This window comes from Delphinus delphis, chromosome 6, assembly GCF_949987515.2.
Source record: "Delphinus delphis chromosome 6, mDelDel1.2, whole genome shotgun sequence".
Classification (NCBI taxonomy): domain Eukaryota; kingdom Metazoa; phylum Chordata; class Mammalia; order Artiodactyla; family Delphinidae; genus Delphinus; species Delphinus delphis.
Window position 1 is genome coordinate 75,000,494 of NC_082688.1, and position 23,902 is coordinate 75,024,395.

The 23,902-nt window shown below is 40.5% G+C and overlaps 1 protein-coding gene across 2 annotated transcripts in view; it reads left to right on the forward strand.

Annotated features, from left to right (window-relative positions):
- TEK (TEK receptor tyrosine kinase) overlaps positions 1-23,902 on the forward strand; it is a 103,777-nt gene that overhangs the window by 54,996 nt on the left and 24,879 nt on the right. For both annotated transcript variants that reach the window (XM_060014862.2, XM_060014863.1), the window contains 9 exons: positions 174-305; positions 781-921; positions 3,620-3,748; positions 7,051-7,202; positions 9,169-9,313; positions 13,990-14,151; positions 15,960-16,094; positions 19,817-20,104; positions 21,898-22,197. In XM_060014862.2, the coding sequence (XP_059870845.1) occupies positions 174-305; positions 781-921; positions 3,620-3,748; positions 7,051-7,202; positions 9,169-9,313; positions 13,990-14,151; positions 15,960-16,094; positions 19,817-20,104; positions 21,898-22,197 (1,584 nt within the window). The remainder of the gene's footprint in view (positions 1-173; positions 306-780; positions 922-3,619; positions 3,749-7,050; positions 7,203-9,168; positions 9,314-13,989; positions 14,152-15,959; positions 16,095-19,816; positions 20,105-21,897; positions 22,198-23,902) is intronic.

Sequence of the window (23,902 nt, forward strand, 5' to 3'; positions counted from 1 at the left end):
TCACATGTCTGTTTCCCACATTGGACTCTTAGCTTTTAGAGAGCAGAGATTGTGTTTTATTTATCTTCGTTCACCAGTGCCCACTCACATGACTAACATGTATCAGGTGCTCAATAAAGCTTTGGGGAATGAAGTTGCTCCACTCACCATAGTCTTGTTTTCCTTAAAAAAAGGATGTGAAGCTCAGAAGTGGGGACCTGAATGTAACCGTGTCTGCACTGCTTGTATGAACAATGGGATCTGCCACGAAGATACCGGAGAATGCATTTGCCCTCCTGGGTTCATGGGGAGAACATGTGAGAAGGGTAAGTCAAAAGTGCTTGATGAGTAACCTGTGGATTTAAAAAGCCATTGTTGCTGGATCTAGAATTTTAGATCTGGACCCATTTGGGAATGGAAGCTAAATGGCCTCTGTGAGCCCATATGGTACCTTTGAGTAAATTCAAAAAAAGTGCCCTTTCTTAAAGGCTCTTTATTGTCAACCACTGAAAAGTTGTAATAAGTATACAAATCTACGACATCTATGGTGTGAACGCCTCTCCCTAGGTTTGTGCAGTACGCAAACTGCACTACTGGGGGCTGTGCCTGGAGTATCCTCTCTGTGAGGCAGTTTCATTATCTATAAAATGGGCCATAAGGGTGTGTTTACACTGACAATTCCACAGCTTACGTTGGATTATTTTCCATGTTCACTGGTCTAGGAGAGACCCTTAAAAAGAAGAATCTGCATTTTCAAAGGGCTGCATATTTGCCTCTGAATCATCTTTTTCTCACCCACAGCTTGTGAACTGCACACGTTTGGCAGAACTTGTAAAGAAAGGTGTAGTGGACCAGAGGGATGCAAGTCCTACGTGTTCTGTCTCCCAGACCCCTATGGGTGTTCCTGTGCCACAGGCTGGAAGGGTCTGCAGTGCAATGAAGGTATGTACCAGTCACACCCCTAAAGAGAAAAGGTTCTAGCAGGTATACCAAGGAGATCCAGCTTGCTGGAAATCATCATGTAGGACATACCTGGACTGCTCACTCAACTGTCTATTGCTGAATTACAGGGTTTTGAATCAAAGATATCTTCATCCAAAGTTAATTATGCTTTCATGTTAAGACTCTGGACCTCATAGAAAGTGCTTCTCATATACATCACCTGGGGATCTTATTAAAACAGATTCTGATTTCATAGGTCTGGACTGGGGCGTGAGGGTCTGCATTTCTAACAAGCTCCGAGGTGATGCTCTTGGTTTTCAGACCACACTTTGAGTTGGAAACCCATAGAAGATTTGTTATCTTCAGTGCATCATAAATATCATTGCTTTTAGGTCAGATCCAGGTAAGATTTGGGATTTGAAAATCGAGGAAGTTAAGGTCTTATCTTCCGTGGACCTTACACAAGCAATACTAACTTCACCTACTCGAAGATTCCTTCTACCCTTTTAAATATATATTTTCCCATTTGGTGAAGCTCAGAGGTATGTGTTTCCCATCTACTTTCCAATAAGCTTTTCACATCAACTATCACACAGTAACTTAACATGAACCTGTGGCCAAATATGCTAGACCTTCCCTAATAGATGCTAACCTGGTGGATTAGGCAGAGCTCAATGGTTTTAGTATTTGCCTCACAAAATCAGCTTTTTCCACAACTGGCACTGTTGGGAGCTGTGATGGGGTCTCCAGCCACTTGATAACAGTGCTCTAGGACAGAGCAGTTCAGTAGAAATAGAAACAAACCACATATGTAATTTAAATTATTCTAGTATCCACATTAAAAAAGTAAGAGAAACAGGTGAAATAATTGTAATATTTCAGTTGAAATAATTGTAATATTTCAGTTAACCCAATATATCAAAAATATTACCATAGCAACACGTAATCAATAGAAAAAATATTAATGAGATGTTTTACATTCCTCTTTTCATACTGAGTCTTTGAAATCTCAATTTGGATTAGCCATATTTTAAGAGCTCAATAGCCCTCCATGGCTATCAGCTACCATACTGGACAGCATAGCTCTAGGGGCTTAGAGTAAGAGGACAAAGAGGAGAGTTACACAAAAGTAAGCTTCAACTACCTGCAAAACCTCAGTCAGTTCCCTCTAAATGCTGTATCTGCCCCCCGTGGAACACTGAGGGAGGCTTAGCCGTAGAGGAATCCCACATGGTCTCAGAAATGTACACCTTAAAGTAAAAGGTGCCACCGAGTAGGGGTAGATCCAGTTCCTCCTTAAAGACTATTAAAAAATCATACACAAATTTTAAAAAACATGTGCATATATGAAAACTTTGCTAGGGCCCAGAAGGGTTACGTGCATGTGAGGAGTCTAGAACATAAGCTTCATTAACTTCATGGTGAATATGTCTCTAGACCCAGATTTATAGGAATACCTTTATTAACATTCCAGCCCACATCTGGCTCAAGAAATCACTAAGATTTTATGAATTGAGATATTTTAGTGTTCTCCCAGACTCCTTCCTTGGACCTACAATTACACGTATGTTAGACCTTTTGATATTGTCCCTTAGGTCCCTGAGGCTCCAATCGTTTTTTTCTTTTTCCCTATCTGTATTCTTCAGACTGAATACCTATTGATCTAGCTTTAAGTTCATTGACTCCTCTGTCATCGCCATTCTGTTGCTACATCCATACAGTGAAATCTTTATTTCAAATATTATGTTTTTCAGTTCTAGAATGCCTTTTTGGTTATGTTTTATAGTTTATATTTCTCTGCTGAGATTTCTAATTGTTTCATTTGTTGTGAGCATATTTTCCTTTACTTCACTGAGCGTAGTTATTGTAGCTGCTATTTCCAACATCTGGGTCATCCAGGTTGGTCTCTGTTGATTTTCTTTTCCCTTGAGAATGGGTCAGAATTTTCCATTTCTTCTTATGTTGATTGTATTTTGGACATTGTGAATGTTACATTGAGGAGACTTGGAATATGATATATTTCTCTGAACAATGTTGATTTTGTTTCATTATGTCCTGTCAGGCAATCAGCTTGGTATGACTCAAACTGCAAACTCTGACTCTCAGGCATCAACTCAAACTCAGTTCATTCCTTTTAGCCGTAGCTGGGTTGCTTCAAGTCTGCACTTAACATGTGTGGTTCTGGGGTCAGCCAAAGATTTGGGACTTCCTCCCTCGGCTCTTCCTTTCTAGATTTTCCCTCCCACTTTCCAGAGGCTGTAGTTGCTTTGACTCTGTCCTCTAAGATTCCTCTGTCTGTAAGACTACAGGTTTTCTTTGGAGTCCTAGCTTCCCCACACAATGTCAACTGTACCAACCATTAGACTAAAAGCTGACAATGGGGAGCACACCATTCTCATCTTCCAAATTTCAGTTCCCCTCAGAACCTGTGTGGTCCCCTCTGTCCCTCCTCCCATCACTCTTCAGTGCTTTCAGGTAGTTGTTTTTAAAATAGAGTTGTTATTTTTGAGAAGGGTGACCTGGTAGGAGCTTATTCAACTCTCCTGGAAGCAGAATTCCTCAACCCTTTAACTTCTTGGTAATTCAGATAATTAATACTACTTGGTAGCTTGGAGAAAAAAAGTAAAACTAGCCACCTATAGCCTGAGTTTTCCTCCTTCCCTATCTTAACACTGGTTTTTGATGTCTTTGTTTACAGCATGCCAGCCTGGTTATTATGGACCAGACTGTAAGCTTAGGTGCAGTTGCACCAATGGGGAGATGTGTGATCGGTTCCAAGGATGCCTCTGCTCTCCGGGACACCAAGGGCTCCAGTGTGAGAAAGAAGGTAAAGCAAGGTAACACTGTAGTCAGGGTCAGGTTCAGCATGTCTGAACCAAGGTCTTCTGGCATAATTCTTGCCCCACTAGCCCAAGATTCTTAAACTCCTTCTGTTTCCACCCTGAAGTAGGGAAGAATATATCCCATGTTCTAAAGGACAGCTTTCTGAATCTTTTCTATGGACTCTCACACTGGCCTTTCCACTAAGGAATAAACCATGTGTTCTTTGTAGCACATTAAGTGATAACTGGCCAGCTGAGAACTCTGCCTACCTCTTTTGCTCTCTTCTCTAGGACCAGCCTTTTCCCTGGATATCCACAACAGTGGAAGAATTATGTGGAAGGGATTTGGATAAAAAATATTTTTTAAAAGAAAGATATAATGAAAGGAAAAAAATGAAAAGTATTATCCTCAAAATGAAGTTTTAAATAATTCTAGTTCAGAATTACCGTAGAGCAGAAGTCAGCAAACACCCACAAACCAAATCTGGTGTACTATTTTCTTAAAATAAATTTATTTATTTCATTTATTTATTTTTGGCCATGCTGGGTCTTTGTTGCTGCGCACGGGCAGCGAGCGGGGGCTACTCTTTGTTGTGGTGCACGGGCTTCTCATTGCAGTGGCTTCTCTGGTTGCAGAGCATGGGCTCTAGGCACGTGGGCTTCAGTTGTTGTGGCTCGCAGGCTCAGTAGTTGTGGCTCCTGGCTCTAGAGCTCAGGCTCAGTAGTTGTGGCGCATGGGCTTAGTTGCTCCGCAGCACGTGGGATCTTCCTGGACCAGGGCTCGAACCCATGTCCCCTGAATTGGCAGCCAGTTTCTTAACCACTGTGCCACCAGGGAAGTCCCTTGTGTACTTTTTTTTAAAAAACAGTTTTATTGAGGTATAATTTTTATACCATGAAGTTCATCCCTTTAAAACGTAAAATTGAATGCTTTTACAGAGTTGTGCAACCAGCACCATAATCTAGAATGTTTTCATTTTACCAAAAGAAAGTGTGTACCTATTAGCAGTAACTCCCATTCTTTCCTCCTCCCAGCGCCTGGCAACCAGTAATTTACTCTCTGCCTGTACAGATTTACTTATTCTTGATATTTCCTATTCTATAAATGGCATCATACAATACACGGTCTTTTGTGGCTGGCTTTTCTCACTTACCATACGGTTTTTGAGTCTTATCTGTATTGTAGCACATGTCAGTATGTATCTCATTCCTTTTTAGATAGATAGAACATCTATCTGTTCTCATAAAAAAAAAGTATTGGAATACAGCCATGCCCATTTGTTTACAATATATCGTGTAAGGTTGCTCTTACACAACAGGGTTGAGGAGTTACCACAGAGAACATAGGGCTTGCAAAGCTGAAAATATTTATTACCTAGTCCTTTCAAGAAAGTTTGCTAACGCTTACCCTAGAATATACTTTTTAAAATCCAAAGAAGCATATTTTCAAAATTTAAAAATAATAAACATATATTACTTTTTCAGTCAAATATAAGTAACATATGTCCAGTGAAATCTACACTCAGAATAATAAGACATTTATGGACTTCTGCCTGTGAGTTTTAAAAATCAGAGCAAATATGTGGGGAAATACCAACTGTTTTCTCAAAGACTTTAGCTTGTCAGCTTTATACTTTCTCCTCTTCCCCAGCGTTTGGACTTTGTTACAGGGCGGGAATCTGGGAGGGTCTAGGAAGGGAAGGAAAGGCTGTGGGCCAGAACATGGATTGAAAGTGGGCAATGAACAAGCTTAATGATTTGAATTTTCTGCACCACTTCCTCCTTTCTGTTCTAAGGCTGATGTTACAAAAAGTGTGAGAATCTCAAACTTAGAACCAGGTTCCGGGCTTCTGGGGAGCAGCTCCCTTTCCCTCACACCCTCTTCCACCCTCTAGATGTTCTTCCACCCCCATCCAGCTGCAGAAACTGCAAGGGGACAATGAAGGAAAGATATGGTTTGAAAATGTCAAAGCACTTTGAAGAATTCCAATGGCAGTAATTGTGTAGGCTGAACAGTCTGGCAAATTTTCTAATCACAATCTCTCCAAGTCTGCAGATATATCAAGGAATTATCTTTGTGGCTATTAGATCCTTTTCCCTCCTGTTTCATACACTTTACCTGTTTCATTCTAGGCCTGAGAAATAGGATATCAATATAAAATATCAATATTGATGTGTTTACCTTGACCCACCACTGATGTGGAGCAGCATGTAGGTGACGGCTGTTCTTTTTTGCTGGAAAGGACTAAGCCACTTTTCCAATGTTTCCCTTATTTGCTTTAAGTGCATCTCCGTCTCCTACATTCTTTACTAAGCGTTGGACTGTTTTCAGTCATGTCTTACATTTAGTTAAACATGTTCCAAAATTCTCTAAGACCTTACAGTTCAGAATAAAATTGTTACATTTCAGAATTATTCATTCTCTACTCTGCAGATAACAAGCAAGGGCTCCTGATACCTTTGTTGATACCAGAGACATTTTTTCCTTTCCGTATTGGCAGCAGTATTTTTTATTTGGCTATTGATGGGAAATTGATTTGGGGGAGTTTTATTCCACTTTACTTCTTCGATGTAAATGTGAATATAATTAATCATCGGCCACTTGCAGACTTCCCAATTAATGAGACATCTCTCAGATATCAAAACTTGACATACTGTTGATCGGCAGTATTGGGGGCTTGCAGAGTGAAAGAAGAACTTTTGTTTTTGTAAAAAAAATTCCCTTATAAAGCAAGAGAGGGAGTGGACAGTAAGATCTGCAGAGATGTGGTGCTGATGACCTTTTCAATATTGAGACTGTATCTCCTAGGTCCACTGAGAAAGTACATCATTATGGCCAAAGAGTGTGAATTCTGGAGTCATAAAGATCTGAGCTTGGGCTTCCTTGGTGGTGCAGTGGTTGAGAGTCCGCCTGCCGATGCAGGAGACATGGGTTCGTGCCCCGGTCCAGGAAGATCCCACATGCCGCAAAGCGGCTGGGCCCGTGAGCCATGGCAGCTGAGCCTGCGTGTCCGGAGCCTGTGCTCCACAACGGGAGAGGCCACAACAGTGAGAGGCCCGCGCACCGCAAAAAAAAAAAAAAAAAAAGATCTGAGCTTCAACCTGAACTCAGAGCCTCAGTCTCCTCATCTTTAAAATGGGAACCACAATAGCACCCACCCCACAAGTTTATTACGTGATGATAAAACAATATAATATTTGCCAAGTTCTTGCCCAGTGCATGGCTTACTAAATGGTAGCTACTTTTATTATTTCTATTTCTGCTGTGTTAAAGATTAGATTTCACAGTGCTCTTTCCTTCATTCAGGCATGCCAAGGATGACCCCAAAGATAGAGGATTTGCCAGATCACATAGAAGTAAACAGTGGTAAATTTAACCCCATCTGCAAAGCATCTGGCTGGCCGCTACCTGCTAATGAAGAAATGACCCTGGTGAAGCCAGATGGGACAGTGCTCCATGTAAGAGTTATTCTTTTTCTTTTTTTTTTTTTGTAGAACAAATTATAGCCTTTTTAAAAATTGAAGTATAGTTGGTTTACAATGTTGTGTTAGTTTCAGGTGTACAGCAAACTAATTCAGTTATACATATATATTTCTTTCAGATTCTTTTCCATTATAAGTTATTACAAGGTATTGAATGTAGTTCCCAACAACAGCAAATCCTTGTTGTTTATCTATTTTATATATAGTAGTTTGTATCTGCTAGTCCCAAACTCCTTATTTATCCCTCCCCTTCCCCCTTTTCCCTTTGGTAACCATAGTTTGCTTTCTAAACCATAAGTTTGTTTTCTATGTCTATGATTCTGTTTCTGCTTCATACATAAGTTCATTTGTGTCATATTTTAGATTCCACATATAAGGGATATCATACGATATTTGTATTTCTCTGATTTACTTCACTTAGTATGATAAACTCTAGGTCCATCCATGTTTCTGCGAATGGCATTATTTCATTTTTTTATGGCTGAGTAATATTCCATTGTATAAATATACCACATCTTCTTTACCATTCATCTGTCAATGGACATTTAGGTTGCTTCCATGTCTTGGCTACTGTAAATAGTGCTGCAATGAACATTGGGGTGCATGTATCTTTTCGAATTGTAGTTTTCTCCAGATATATGCCCAGGAGTAAGATTGCAGGATCATATAGTAGCTCTGTTTTTAGTTTTCTAAGGAACCTCCATACTGTTCTCCATAGTGGCTGTATTCTTAATCTGACCTCCTTATACTACTAGATATTTTCAGTGTAGCACTCACCCTGCTAAAGGCTGGATTCCATTCATGGCTTGCATCCTCCTAAGCTAGGGTGTTGTTAGCTTTGACAAAAAGCAGAGGAGAGTTCAGCATAACCCATTTGACTCTAGATAGACCTGATCCCACACCTCCAATCCAGAAACTGTGATCCACGGAATCCCTTAGGTCTGAATACATACCTTGGGTCTCTGCCTCTGCACTTTGTCCTCACTGTTGGTGTCTACCACTGGGTAGGGTGCTATCACAACGTTCTTCTTTGCTGGAAAGGAATAAGCTACTTTTCCGATATGTTTCCCTTCCCTGTTCCAACAATCCCAAATGCAGCAGAGACAGGAACGACCTCAAATTTCTCTGTGTCACAAGTGATCTTTGGGAAATTGATGTATTTTCTTACCTAAGATTTTGAAATAGTTATCTTATTTTTCTCTCAAAGGTGACTGAAAATCAACTTGACCAGAAGGCAGGTCCAAATGACCTCTTGGGGGCAGGATATGTAGAATGTTCACACGTCAGATGTCCCTGATTCCACTCCAACAATCCTTTCGGTAGCAGAAGCCAACTGACCGCTTCCAAAATCTTGTTGGAGTATCCATGAGTTAGTGGAAGTCACAGCTACCATCTAGTGAGGGCTGACCATACTATACACATCTTACTTTACATTACCTGTCCCCTTTTTGCAGAAGTGGAAACTGGCTGCGTGAAGTTAAGTAACTAAGGAATTGGTCAAAAGTGGCAGAGCTGGGATGTGAACTCAGGTCCACGTGTCTTCGGAGCCCTGACTTTTTCCACAATACCATACTCGGCAGCCCCTCAAACACTTTAGGAAGCCATTTTGTCTTCTCACCCAGCCATCTCTGTATTGGACCAGAAAGGAACAAATGTTACCAGAAGCAGTTTAGAAGGACTTTGACTCTTTGCTTGGAAGTGTTTGCCCCACTCTCCCAAACACACAAATACAACAGCAGGATCTGCGAGGGCATCAATCCAACATAAACTTTCAGGGCTACTACAATAGCTTTGGAAATAAGCCAATGCTTATACAAGCATTGCAATGATCTTCTTAATCTCCCCTAGAAAACTCCTTATTTAACAATGCGATGGGGTCAGTGTTCGGAACCTTTGTGTTTATACCTATCTAGAAGCTTTTTTTTTCTTTTGACCTTTCCAGCCAAAAGACTTTAACCACACAGGTCATCTCTCAGTGGCCACCTTCACAATCCACCGGATCCTGCCCCCTGACTCAGGAGTCTGGGTTTGCAGTGTGAACACAGTGGCTGGGATGGTGGAAAAGCCTTTCAACGTTTCTGTTAAAGGTAAGGTCCATTTTCCAGGGAAAGAGCTTGTAACCTTGATGGTGCTGTGTTTATGTATCACTGGGTGCTGCTTCTAAATAGAAATGCTCTCTGACCACTAAAATACCTTTTGGATGTTCTCCAGGACCCTAAGCCTTAAAAAAAAAATTATGTGCATTACAATGGAAAGGAGGGATTAAGTTTATGACCTTTGGAGTTACATAGCCCTGGGTTTGGTTTTCATTGCTAACAGCTAGTAAACTTGGGTGTGGCCCTGAGCAAATGAATCTGACCTCTCTGAGCCTTTCTTTATTTGTAAACACAGCTTAGTTTATCTACCACTCAGGGTTATTGCGAAGATTTGTTAAATAGTGGAATTGTGTCTGGCATAAAGTGTCTGGTAGTGATTTTATTTTGTAAAAAGTTTAACTTTATCATTCTCGTGACTTCCTATTCGCTGTAGAGAATAATTTGGAGAATTTTCATTTTGAGGACTACTCACTTAATATGAAGCCCAGGCTATGCTATACAATTAACATGAATGATTTTCTCCCATATTCAGAGTTCTGAATATTCTTCCTACTATGAATTAGTATTTCAAAATTCAGAGTTAAGTGGATGTGTGTACCTTTGAGGCTTGCAGGGAAGAAATAAAGTGGAAGTAAATCCAAGTTAGCTTGGTTGGTGTACAGAGATACAACAGGGAATTTTAAATTTGGAAGTTACTTTTTAATTCATTTAGAGAAAAACACCTAACAACTCTGTGGTATATATTCTAGAAAGGCACTGAGCTAAGTGCTCATTCATCTTATTTAAATTTTATGAGTACAATGTACAGTAGTATTGTTATCCCCACTTTATCATTCAAGAAACAGGTTCAGAAGGTTTAGGTAACTCGTCTAAGGTAACACATCTGGCAAACAGCCAAGCTTAGTTTTGAACCTGGTCTTGACTCCAAACCCTGCATCATATTTTGTAGATCATTTTGCTTTCTGAGACTCTTGTGTTACAGATAAGGAAGCAAGATAACAGAAGCTGATTAGTATGTAAACTACTTCACTACCTGATTAGGAAGCTTTGGTTGTTCCCAGAGGTAATTTCTGTAAATGAACTGAATGTAATTACCCAGAATATATATATTTTTAAAAAAGGGCAAGAACAGTACGAGCATAAATACAGCCCCACAGAGTTGGATTCTCTGCCCTGAGAACCCATATAAAACACCTCAGAATCTTTAATGTTTTTTTGGATTACTGGAAAATCCCAGATCTATTTTATTCAGTAGGACATTAACACGATCAAAATAATTTCTTACATCATACATGTTCTTGGAAGAAAGGAAATGGTATACAGACAAGACAAATTATGTTATTTTTAAGCTTCTTGAAATGTTTGCTGCCCATGGGAAGTAAATAATTATAAGTAAAAAACCATGTTGCCAAGATTCAGAAGAGTTACTGATTCTAATTTTTATTTTTTAAATAAAAGACACAGCACACAACATCAGTGCACAGAAACCTCTCTAGTTCTAAGTCACTGGTGCCTCTTCACGGTCATATTGACAGATATAAGATGGAAATAGCCATTAGGTAAATTAAGCAGTGTCTTTAATCATAGTATTTAAAAAAAAAATAGATACAGAGATACAGTTGCCCTTCAGTATCTGTAGGGGATTGGTTCTAGGACCTCCCTGGATACCAAACTCCATTGATGCTCAAGTCCCTTATATAAAACGGCATAGTATTTGCGTTCAACCTACGCGCATCCTCCTGTATACTTTGAATCATCTCTAGATTACTTAAACAATAATCCCCCCTTATCTGTGGTTTCACTTTCCAAGGTTTAAGTTACCCACGGTCAACTGCAGCCAAAAAAATTAAATGGAAAATTCCAGAAATAAACAATTCATAGGTTTTAAATTGTGTACTGTTCTGAGCAGCATAATGAAATCTCACACTGTCCCACTCCATCCTGCCGGGGATGTGAATCCTCCCTTTGTCTCCTGCATGCCACCCATTAGTCACTTAGACGATGTCTAAGTTACCATATCCTCTGTCATGGTATCACAGTGCTTACGTTCAAGTAACCTTTATTTAACTTAGTAATGTGATGCTGGCAATTTGAATATTCCCTTACTGTGCCTAATTTATAAATTAAATTTTACCATAGGTATGTATGTACAGGAAAAAGCATAGTGTATATAGGGTTTGGTACTGTCTGCAGTTTCAGGCATCCACTGGGGTCTTTGAATGTATCACCTGAAGATAAGGGGGACTATTGTAACACCTAATACAATGTAAATACTATGTAAATAGTAACTATAATGTAAATACTTTGTTAATAGTTGCTGGCACATGGCAAATTTCAAGTTTTGCTTTTTAGAACTTTCTGGAGTTTTTTAAAATTTTCCCCCGAATGTTGATCTGCTCTTGGTTGAATCTGCAGATGCAGAACCTGCATACAGAAGGCTGACTGTACTAGACTTTACTACCAGAGTACATACTGGAGCAACCACTCTGGAAAACTGGCAATATATATTAAAGCTAAGCATACACCTACCCTGTGACCTGATAATTCTACGCCTAGGTTTATGCTCAAAAGAAATGAGTTCATATGTTAAAAACAAATAATCTTCAGTAATGTTCTGAGGAGTTTTATTCCTAATAGTCCAAATATCCATCACCATTAGAAAGGATAAGTAAATTGTGTTATATTCATATGTAATAGTTTGCTAGGGCTGCTGTAGCAAAGTACTCTAGACTGAGTGGCTCAAACAACAGAAATTAATTTTCTCGATGTTCTGGAGGCTAGATGATCAAGGTAATCTCACCTTGATCTGAGATCAAGGTGTTGGCAGAGTTAGTTTCTTCTGAGGCCTTGCTCCTTAGCTTGTAGACAGCTGTTTTCTCCCTGTATCTTCTCATGGTCTTCCTTCTGTGTGTGTGTCCTAATTTAATCTCCTTATAAGGACAACAGTCATATTGGATTAGGAATGACTGTAGACCTCATTGTAACTTAATTTCTTCTTTAAAGACCCTATCTCCAAATACAGGTACTGTTTATAGAGTGCAAGGGAGAAAGGAACAAGTCAAAAGAGACAAATGATATTGGATGAGGTAGGAAGTATCTAACGTGTCCCTTCATGATCCCTGCCTTGTGGAATTCATGACCTTGTGTAATCCCTTCCCGTTGCATGTGAGCTGGACCCAGCAACCCTCCTCTCATACAGGAAAAGTGATGTGCAGGGCTGGCTTCATGGGTTTATGACCTGTCCACACAGGGCCCTGCACTTGGTTTAATGTTCTGTTGTCTTCAACTTGAAATTTTATCTTTGAATTTCGTAAGTGAAGTCCAGTGACACAATGGAGCGTGCGCATGAGCAGAAGAGATAGACTCACTCTCTGTCTTCTTTCTTGGCCACCCCATTCCCATAAGTGCTCTCGATGACCCAGGGCCCAGGATTCTGGTGGACCTCTGACTCACGGGAGCTCAGTAAGACTCAAAGCAAGTTGGGCTACTTCTACAGTTGAATAAATGGGGGTACTGACAGCCTGACAAGATGTCCTTTCCTTTCAAACCAGAACTTGCTTAATATTGTGGACATACTATAAATCTGTTTATATATTGTGGCCCTTAGGAAGGCCACAAACCATTGTAATATCCAAGAATTTTTCTTTCCCCAAGAACCAATTTTCACCTTGTTGGGAGTGCTCTTTCAGTCCCATTAGGAATACATCGTCTTTGACATGGGGAGATTATTCTGGATTATCTGGGCGAGCCCACTCTAATCACAGGAGTCTTTAAAGACTGTCAGAAAGAGATATTACAATGGAAGAAGGGTCAGAGACACATGACTCTGTTGTCTTTGAAGTTGGAGGAAGGGACCATGAGTCAAGGAATACAGATGTTTTTTAGAAGCTGAAAAGAAGGAAACAAATTCGCCCTTAGAACCTCCAGAAAGGAACACAGCCCTTGTTAACACCTTAATCTTAGCCCGGTGAGACCCGAGAGACAGACAGACAGAAAGACAGACTTAGTCTGGTGGTCTAGTAGGAAGACTGGTATTCAATAATCACACCAAATTACTAAGAATAATAAATTCTGAAAATTGCAGTGAAGGAAAATGTTCTGTGGAAGGGTATGACACGTGAGCCTAACCAAGGTTCTGGGATAGCCCCTGTGAGGAACTCACATGAGAGCTGAGAGATGAATGATGAGTAAGAATTAACTGCAGAATCATGGGAGGTCTACAGCATTCCTTGCAGGAGAACAGCCTCAACAAAGAACCAGAGACAGAAAGGAGCCTGGTGCATTGTTAGTTGAATGAACTGAAAGGTCACTAGGACTGGAGGGTATTAGGTGAGGGAACGAGGAAGTTGGAGAGGAGGCAGGGGCTCTATCATCCCTGGCAGGTCATGGTATGAATTTTAGATTTTATTCGAAACGTAGTGGGAACCCATTGAAAGGTCTTGAGCAGAGGAGTGCTTGTATTTTAAGAAAGTACTTTGTGGATAGTGAGTTGGAGGGGCAAGAGCAAACCAGGAGATCACAGAGACGGCAACTGCATGGAATCTGAGCAGAGAACTCTAAGAGGGCTTTGTTGGGAGTGTAAAGGCACTCATCCTCTACCCCCATCTCAGAACAGCAGTAAAACCCCAAAGTGTAAGGACTGATCTGATTCTTGACACTTTATTTAGTTCTTCCAAAGCCCTTGAATGCCCCAAACGTGATTGACACCGGACATAACTTTGCTGTCATCAACATCAGCTCTGAGCCTTACTTTGGGGATGGACCAATCAAATCCAAGAAGCTTCTCTACAAACCTGTTAATCATTATGAGGCTTGGAGGCATATTCAAGGTAAGGTTTGGAAAGGAAAGGCTCCAGCTGGAGATGGGGCACCAGGAAAAAAAAATTTTTCCCCAAATATAGAAATCCTCTCTCCCAGTCCCAACCCTCTACCCCCAGTTAGGGGCTGTAGCAGTGGATTCCATTTCAGAGTATTCAAGAAGGAGTTGGGGGGCGGGGGGGTGGTCCTCTGAGTTCTGGGGCTATCTTTTTGGAAGTCATGATGTAAAATGGGACACAGAACACACCTGTGTCAGGAGTTACTATCTGCATCAATATTTCCTTTCCAGGCTTCTCTGGATCTCTAATCCCTTTTTGACTCTATCTTGCTTGGTCATGGTGAAAGATACAAGTTTATGCCATGAATAGGGTAACAGGAAAGTCCGGGGCCTGCAGGAAAGGCAGAGACTTAATTTGCTTACACCTGAGGGGTGATTGTTGCTGCTGTATCAAGTTGTTTATTCTTTTTCGTATTTGAGTCTTGCCCTGCCTGCAGGCTCCTAACTCACAGAGATTTTGAGAGGAATTTGGACCAGAAAGTTTGGGCTGTGGCAGGAAGAGGAGGGGATGTGGGCAAAGAGAGGTACATGCCCCTCCCCCAACTTTTGGGGAAAAAAACCCAAAATGTAATAAAATGTCAAAAGTTCATGAAAACAGTTACATGTATTTATTTGTAAATTAAATTTATTTTGAAACACAAATGACAATTCTGTTTGTTGCATGATGATGCAAAAATCACATTTTTTAAAAAAAGAAAGCTGAGCGTCACCTATTGAACCAGCTGCTTTAATCGCACCATCTTATAGCGAGACCTGCCGCGGTCATGCTTGTAGGGAATGTGCAGCCCGCCACCAATACTTTAGTCTCACGATGGCTGTGATTTCCTAAAAAGCGCCCTCTACCCATGAGATGTCGATAATCAAAGTTACAGAAAAGGAGAAGAAAAAGAGGGGTTTGGGCTTAATTATACTAGCTGATTTGGGTATATTGAATAATGTCTTGGTATCATTACTGAGCTCTTCACATTCTTTTGAAGATTCAGCCAAAATTCAGAATCCCAGCAACATAAGGCTGATTTGCTGGACTGCTGTTTCTGTTGTGGATGGCTAGGTATTTTTAAAAAGCAGCTTTTTAAAAAAACATGGTGTTCATAAGCCATCCTCTCTTTGTGGACATCTACGAAGTGGTCTTCTAAAAACCCTTAAACACAGTCCAATACGTTTTCTTACCGACTAGGAATTTATCATATGGTAAGGCAAAAATCTACCTTTGCAATATCCACAGAGAAACAGAGAGGCAAAATAGAATAGCTAAGGAGAAAAGAAGCATGTGTCATTTGCTTACGGGATCTATTTTCAAGTACTTCAGAATGCTTCATTTGTTAGGACATGACCATCACAAGTTCACTGTCTAGTCATTGGAAGCATACCCTCAAAGAGTCTCTTCTCTTGATAGGTTGATTGCCATCACTGTAGGTACTTGAAAACAGAGGTTATTTTATAGTATTCTAATTGAGTTTTTCCCCTAAATCTGATTGGTATTCCATATAGTTGAAGATTTGCGTGGTTTTACTCTACAAATGAAAAGACAAACACACTAGAGCAGAAATGTGTAAGTGGCACAGAGATACTTACATGAAAAAGCCTTATTTTCCTTATATTAGGAACACTGAGGCCCTGAAGATGGGATTGCCTCTCTGTTCTACCCAGACATTGTATTTTTAAAAACCAAACATTAGTTCACCTCACAATAAAAACATTCCAGTTTAAAGAATGTAAAAGATTGCCAACTTAAGTTTCCTGAACTTTCCCTCTTCTCAGTGACAAATGAGATTGTTACCCTCAACTATTTGGAACCTCGGACAGAATACGAGCTCTGCGTGCAGCTGGTCCGGCGTGGAGAGGGCGGGGAAGGGCATCCTGGACCCGTGAGGCGGTTCACAACAGCTTCTATCGGTCAGTTGAAGCAAACAGGCATTTATTCAGGAGCTGGGTGGGTGGGGGAGGAAGGGGAAAGAGGAAGGAAGACCAGGAAGGGTGGTGGTGGGTGAGTGGGATGGTGGTGGAAAGGGGTTTGCTTTTGAATGGGTGGGAAAGTGACAGGAAGGCTAGCAACTTGGAGCCAAACTGGTCCTTTATTTGGGCTGCACTCCTGGTCTGTCTCCCTGGGGGAGGGAGTCTGCAGCAATCCACCGGGACAGAGAAGGAAGCAGATGACCCTTCAGGAAGGCAGGGACATCCCTTAGGAGTTGGGATTTACTTAGCAGCAACTGTGCTCCGTCTTGGCTCCCGAGTTTTACCACCAGCTTCCTGTTTCCATCTTAAGGGCCCAAGACAGGCTCTTGTCACATACGTACTCCAGAAATCCCAGTTTATTTACTTTCAAAAGTAATTTCTAGTTTTTCGAAGTCATTCACGCACATAGTGAAAACATCAAATAGAATGAAAGGCTTTTACCTATAGAACAGCAGTTCTGGGCTTCCCTGATGGCGCAGTGGTTAAGAATCCACCTGCCAATGCAGGGATCACAGCTTTGAGCCCTGGTCCTGGAAGATCCCACATGCTGTGGAACAACTAAGCCCGTGCACCACAACTGCTGAGCCTGCGCTCTAGAGCCTGCAAGCCACAACTACTGAAGCCTGTGTGCCACAAATCCTGAGCCCACGTGCCACATCTCCTGAGCCCACATGCCACAACTACTGAAGCCCATGCACCTAGAGCCCACGTCCCGCAACAAGAGAAGCCACCGCAATGAGAAGCCCACACACCGCAATGAAGAGTAGCTCCCCCCCCTCGCCGCAACTGGAGAAAGTAGAGTCCCAGAGGGGTTAATAACTTGCCCATGGTAATGCATCAGGTACATTGCCATACTAGATCCTCAGACTTGATATCTTTTTGTTTCTCCTGGGAGAAGCAAAATATCCAGGTATTTTTTACCCGGGAGTCCAAAGGCACGATGTCCTTATCCCAGTTGACGAGTTTTCCTATTTTTAGTCCATTTACTAAAAGCAGAAGGATATGGAATGATTTAGTGAGAAGCTAGGAAGAGCATCAGGCTCTTCTGCAGGGGTTGTGCATCCCTAACAGAGACTCTCCCCTCCACACTCCCCACCTAGGGTTCATCTGACCAGCAGCATCCTTAAAGAACCAAATGAAACTCAGTAGCTACTCTGATGCTTGTAGAAACATTGCACAAGTAAGGAATGGCTTCCTGGGAACCCACCAGGTAGTAGATACCAAAAATAACACTGGAGACTACATATGACTTAGAGGATAAAGGAATCTCCATGACTATGATCCCAGGGGCCCCTCATATGTCATCAGGTTGCTGCTAAAAGGCGAATGGTAGTTAATTCTCTCTTAGAGCGGTGCTGATGAATCAAAAGGGGAAGGCCATAATCTGACTCAGATGGAAAGTATTTATGGAACAGAACATAAAACACTTCACAGACCCGTACTGTGCTGTCTTCAGCTCTCAGAATATGTTCCAGCCAGGATGTATTTAGAGATGTCTTGGAATCTATTTCAAAGTAGTTCTCAGGGGTGGGCGGGAAGGGAATTCTTGAAGGTTCATCTTTTCCCAGCATTTGAATTTTGCTGATGTTTGTTTTTAAATTCATTTGGCAGCTGCACTATTTATAAGTGTGTTGGTTGAGTGATAAAGGCTGGGAAGGCCGGGAGGGGAGGGGAGAGAAGATACTCTGAACACACGGCAGAGAGAGGGCAGGTTGGGAGGGGTGAAGGGTAAGTCATGCTCCCAAAGGGAGGGAAAGGACCATTTATGGGGTTGCTCCTCTGTACCAGGCACAGGCTTAGAAGGTTTACATGTTTGCTGCACACCATCAGTCCTCCCTCTGTCTGCTGTCATCGTAAGCCTATCTACCCACTGCAGGTGGCTTATTTCGGAACTTAAACTTTAGAGAAGAGCAAAAGGAGGTGATATCACCTCTCTCAATTTGCAAAGGTTATGGAGAAAAGACCAATAAGACCTGGAGCATAATACCCAGCAGGTGGCAGGACCTGATTACTGGTTCTCCCTCATCTAAGGGTGGTCAGAACTGACCAGTGAGAGTCCCTCTCCCATTGGGTAGAAACAGACCCTTCCTCTCACCTCTAACCAAGTTTCTCAACCTTTTTATTTTATTTTTTAATTTTTTTAAACTTTTTTTTCATTTTATTGGAATATAGTTGATATACAATGTTGTGTTAGTTTCAGGTGTACAGCAAAGTGATTGTTATACGTATATTCATTCTTTTTCAGATTCTTTATCTTATTTTAATTTTTTAAATGATCACCCTCTAAAGAACTTCTTAGATAGTTTTGTCCTTAAGACAAAATCTCTGTTTTGTCTTAATGTCTCTTCTGCCATGAATTGTAATACCACAGATCTGTTTATATATTGTGGCCCTTCATAAACAATTGTCATTATCTAAAATTTTCTCATACCCCAAGAACCAATTTTTGCCCCCTTAGGGGCAATAATGTCCCCACCAAGAATGCATGAGTAGAGGATCACTATTCTGTGTTTTGAAAATACTTTATATCTGAAGTTTAAAATATCAATATACTATTATTAACTGAAAATTTACAGATTCCTCCACTGTCCATTGGCCTAATATATTTCATGAAGGAAGGAAGGAAGAGAGAGAGAAAATGTTGACAGAGCCCCTAACACCTTCCAAGCATTTTCACCTTCACTATCTCATTTCTCCTCCTGAGTCTGGAAGATGAGTATTTTCATTTCATGCTACATGTGAACTCGTAGAGGTTATGAATTTTCCCAAGGTCACAAAACTAAAGGGGCATGCTCCTGCCTCTTTGATTTCAAAACCCATATTGTTTCTATTCAGTTACCTCTCTGGTAGCCCAGGTTCTTGGGGTCAGAGTTGGCGTGTGGTCAGAGTCAAACCTTGATGTGATCAGAGCAGTGCGAGGCCTGGCCCAGCCATCACAGTGTTGTCATGTCTGAAATTGTCCTTGCTAAGGGGAAGTAACCCTGAAATTGCTTTAAAATATATTACTCAAAATGGGAACAGAAACACTGAACCTACAACCTCAGAACCTTGGCAAATCCAGTGTTTCCATTTTTATCAGTTTCCTTCCTTTTTCGCCAGCTGTAGACATGGTTTTTACCAAGTGGTAAGCAGAGTTTTTTCTCATGTGTTTTAAGTTTTGGAGGGGCTTTTGTACTTTTTCCAATAAACTTTTAATCCCTTGGATGGCTATATCATAATTTATTAGAGCATTTTCCTATTTTGAGCATTTTGGTTTCTTATGATTGTCTGTTATTATAAATAATGCTGTAATGGACATCTTCATGCACCTAGCTTTTCGCTTCCTTTGAGTTGTTTCTTCAGGATAAATCCTTGGTAGTCAGACTATACTCCCAAAGTATATGATCATTTCTAGAGCTCTTGAAAAATATTCCCAAGTTGTCGTTCAAAGGGGTTGTATTCCTGTCTTACAGTTACTCAAGCTACATACTAGAATATTTTAAAGCTTTGCTATTCTGGTAGGAAAAAGGAAAAGTATTACATGGCTCCTAGCATGTGTTTCTTTGATAGCTTGTGAAAGTGTATATTATTCTAGGAGCCAGAGTTATTCTATAAAGCTGTCCTTTGGGGCTGTTGTTACCTTCACCCTATATAAAAACAATGATTATTCTGGTTTCTCCTAGGTCTTCCTCCTCCAAGAGGTCTCAGTCTCCTACCAAAAAGTCAGACCACTCTAAATTTGACCTGGCAACCCATATTTCCAAGCTCAGAAGATGACTTTTACGTTGAAGTTGAGAGGAGGTCTGTGCTCATGAATAGTGATCAGCAGAATATTAAAGTGCCAGGCAACCTGACTTCAGTGCTCCTTAACAATTTACAGCCCAGGGAGCAGTACATAGTCCGAGCCAGAGTCAACACCAAGGCCCAGGGGGAATGGAGCGAAAATCTCATCGCTTGGACCCTCAGCGACAGTAAGTACCTCATGATGCCCCAGCCTTGCCTGAATGACACTTGGCTGCTGCCATTTAGACTTAACTCCCGTCACTTCAAGTCTGCTTCTTAGAAACCAGAAAAGGTAGTTAGCTGTGAATGGAGGCTCATTAGTGCCCCCACCAACACATCAAATCATTTTAGCAACCTGTAATATATACGAACGCTTCATGTGTTTGGATTTGTGATAATTCAGGCAGGACTGTGCTAAAATTTACCTTTCCTTTCTATAGAGTTACTTATTAAGTAAATTAATAACATGAATAAGGTTTTCTAGGGCTTGTTGAATCTGTTATATGACAGTTTTTAGGATTGTTGCACACAGATGATGATTCATCTAATTCATCTAATCTTAAAAGCCAAAGAACTCTGCTTGAAAATCTTCAAAACAGACAATTCTTGGCATTACAGTACATATATATATATATATATATATATATATATATATATATGTATGTATACTTGAGAGTAATATATATTTGAGAGTAATAAAACAACTTTTCTTTCAAAATATTCTTCAGTTCAGGCTTCTCTCAATCTCATATTGGTCATTAAAAATGAGTTGGAACTTCTAGGGTTTCTTTGTAGAATTGAAAGCTTTTTCGTCATGAGCCAGAGAGTTCTATTTTGATTCACTGCATTAGAACTGTCTGTGCATTTTGGAGTCCTTGGAAAGACTAGGTGTTTCTGGGTCACACCAACTGTCACTTATGCTAGGATCCTGTGGTCTCTTGCCAAATCCCAAAGTCTGAAGTTCTTTTCTGCAGCTGAGTTGCCACCTCCCCAGTAACAGGTGTGTCAACTGGCTCTTGTTTTTCCAGGCACTCTCTTCTTGTATCCATAACATGTGGAAGTCTCAACGGTTTTGTCTGTGTTTAGGGATGTCTTCTTCATCTTTAAAAAATTCTGACATTTAGAAGTTATAGGACAATGCAGAGAATAATACAACAAAAACCTACATTTCTACCACACAGAATTAACAACTCTTAACATTTTGTCATATTTGCTTTCAGCCTTTTTGTGGAAGTAATTCCACAATACAGATATATCAAAATCCTCTTTGACCATCATCCCCAATCTAATTCTCTCCCCCTCTCCCCAGAGACAACCAAAATTATGAGTTTATTATGTATCTTTCCATTCAATGTTGTATAATTTTAATACATTAAGTACATCCATAAGTGTGCACATGCATATATAGTCTCCATCTTGCTTTTTGAATATGTCTGCTAAGTGCTTAACATATTTTCTAACAAGTGCTTAACACGGATAGGCCCTATGGACCAGTGGCTAACTACAGACTAATAGGAATCTTATTTCTTCTGCTTGAATCTATTTCTTAAAAGCTGTGTGACCTCAGCCAAGTCACTTAACCTCTCTGAGCCTCAATGCTTACAGTAAGATTGTTATGAGGAGTCAATGAGTTACTATATGGAAGGGCCTATATAAATGTCAGCTCTCAACATTTTTCTGTTTTCCTCAGTATCAAAAACAGTGTAATAGCAGTTTGTGGAGTAACAGAATTTCCGAGGTCTTAATTTAGTTTAAGGATGGCAAATATGTGATGTGTGTGTGTTGCCATTTTCCTGTCTGCAGCCACTTGTCAAGTCTGCGTCGAGTCCACTACCAACTGATTGGAGTCACCCTCTGAGATAACACTTACTAGCCATTCATGGTTTATGAGCTGATATTAACTCTCTCTCAGAAGCATAATAATCAAAGAGATGGTAATATATCTTAAGTAATATATTGTTTGTTTGTTTTAAATTTCTAGTTCTCCCTCCTCAACCAGAAAACATCAAGATTTCCAACATCACAGACTCCTCAGCTGTGATCTCTTGGACAATCCTGGATGGCTATTCTATTTCTTCTATCATCATCCGTTACAAGGTTCAGGGCAAGAATGAAGACCAGCACATTGATGTGAAGATCAAGAATGCCACCATCACCCAGTATCAGCTCAAGGGCCTAGAGCCCCAAACAGCTTACCAGGTGGACATCTTTGCAGAGAACAACATAGGGTCAAGCAATCCAACCTTTTCTCATGAACTGATGACTCTTTCTGAATCTCAAGGTTGGTAGAGTGGACAGGTATTTACATAGAATTATTTCTGGAGAGTATCAGAAAAGCCCCACTGTCTTACGATATTTACCCCATATTCGCATCATGTGACATAATGGGCTGGTAGGCGTCACCGTCTCTAAAGAGGTCCTTGGAATGAAAATGCCCCTTGGAAGGATAACCCGTTGATCTGTTATCTATCATGAAAACTTAGGTGAACTTAGCCCATCAGCACTCCCCATCCAGCAACTGAAGCTCTGAGGGATATGAATGTGATTCCATGCAGAAGGAAGACAGAGGACCCAGCTTAGTGGAGACAGCCCTGCGTGGTGCAGTGGGCGCTCCAGGAACCACACTCCACTCTTTCTCAGAACGAACCCTCTTTTAGCTTGGATGACACTATGGTAGTCCGAGTTTTCTTTTACTTTTCAGATCCAGGTTATGATGTCTCCACATCCACCGTTAACCCCCGCTCCAGAGAGAATAAGCCCTTTGAGATAGAGATCGCTCAGAGTGCCAAGCACACGAGGCCCAGTGTTTGAGACTTTTTGAAATTGAAATATAGTTGATGTAATGTACAATATTATGTTAGTTTCAAGAGCACTACATAGTGATTTGACATTTGCATATATTATGAAATGATCACCACAATAAGGCTAGTAATCATCTGTCTCCATACAAAGTGATTACAATAATCTTGACTACATTCCATATGCTGTATATTACATCCCCGTGGCTTATTTATTTCATAACTGGAGGGTTGTACCTCTTCATCCTCTCCAGTGTTTGTGATTGGTAAAACCTGTTGAATGTAATTAGTGAAAAAGGACCCCGGGGGTGGGAAGAACTGCAGCTCCTGGAGAGCCTTCCCTCTGAGGTCTGTCTGAAATTGCACTTCCTTGCCCTCTGTGCTATACAGCTTGTGCAAGGGAATGTAGCTAGAGGGACATTAGAGGGAAATGGTGATTTCTGCAAATTTATAATTCAGACCAGAGTATTTTTACAGAAAATGTTATAGCACTAAAAACTTCTTGGTTCTCTTGGGGCCTACCTAGGGCTTAAGAAATAAAATCAAGCAAGCCCTGTTCTCAGTGCTGATTCTTTGGAACATGTTTGAAATATGCAAGGAATGATGGGTCTGCCAATTATAGAGAATTGTATTCAATAGTTTTCACCTGACACTCCTAATAAATGCATAATTTCAATAGTTACTTGTGTTTTGGTAAAACATGTACAGGCCCTAAATCCAAGTTATAAATAAAACACTAAGAGAAAAACTTTAAGACAAGAGGTAACAAAACTAAACAACCCTCATCATCCCATTTCAGACATCTCTTTATGCACGTATAAAACAGAGATAGAAGGAAAGGTAGCTAATCACAAAAGAATAATTGTTAAAAGATAGGATCATGCTCTACATGCTGTTTCTCATAAAAATACATTGAATTTATCTTTATTTGAATTTAAATAAGGGAAAGAAGTGGAGGGGTTATACCATAGTCTTTAATAGTTATTTTGACCTGAGCCCAAAACTTAATGGTTTTTCCTCTCTCTCTCTTCTTTCCTTCCTTCTTTCTTTGTCCCATTGGTATCCTCAGGTTTTCTCTATCAGCTTTTTTTTTTAACATCTTTATTGTAGTATAATTGCTTTACAATGTTGTGTTAGTTTCTGCTGTATAACAAAGTGAATCAGCTATATGTATATATATATCTCCAT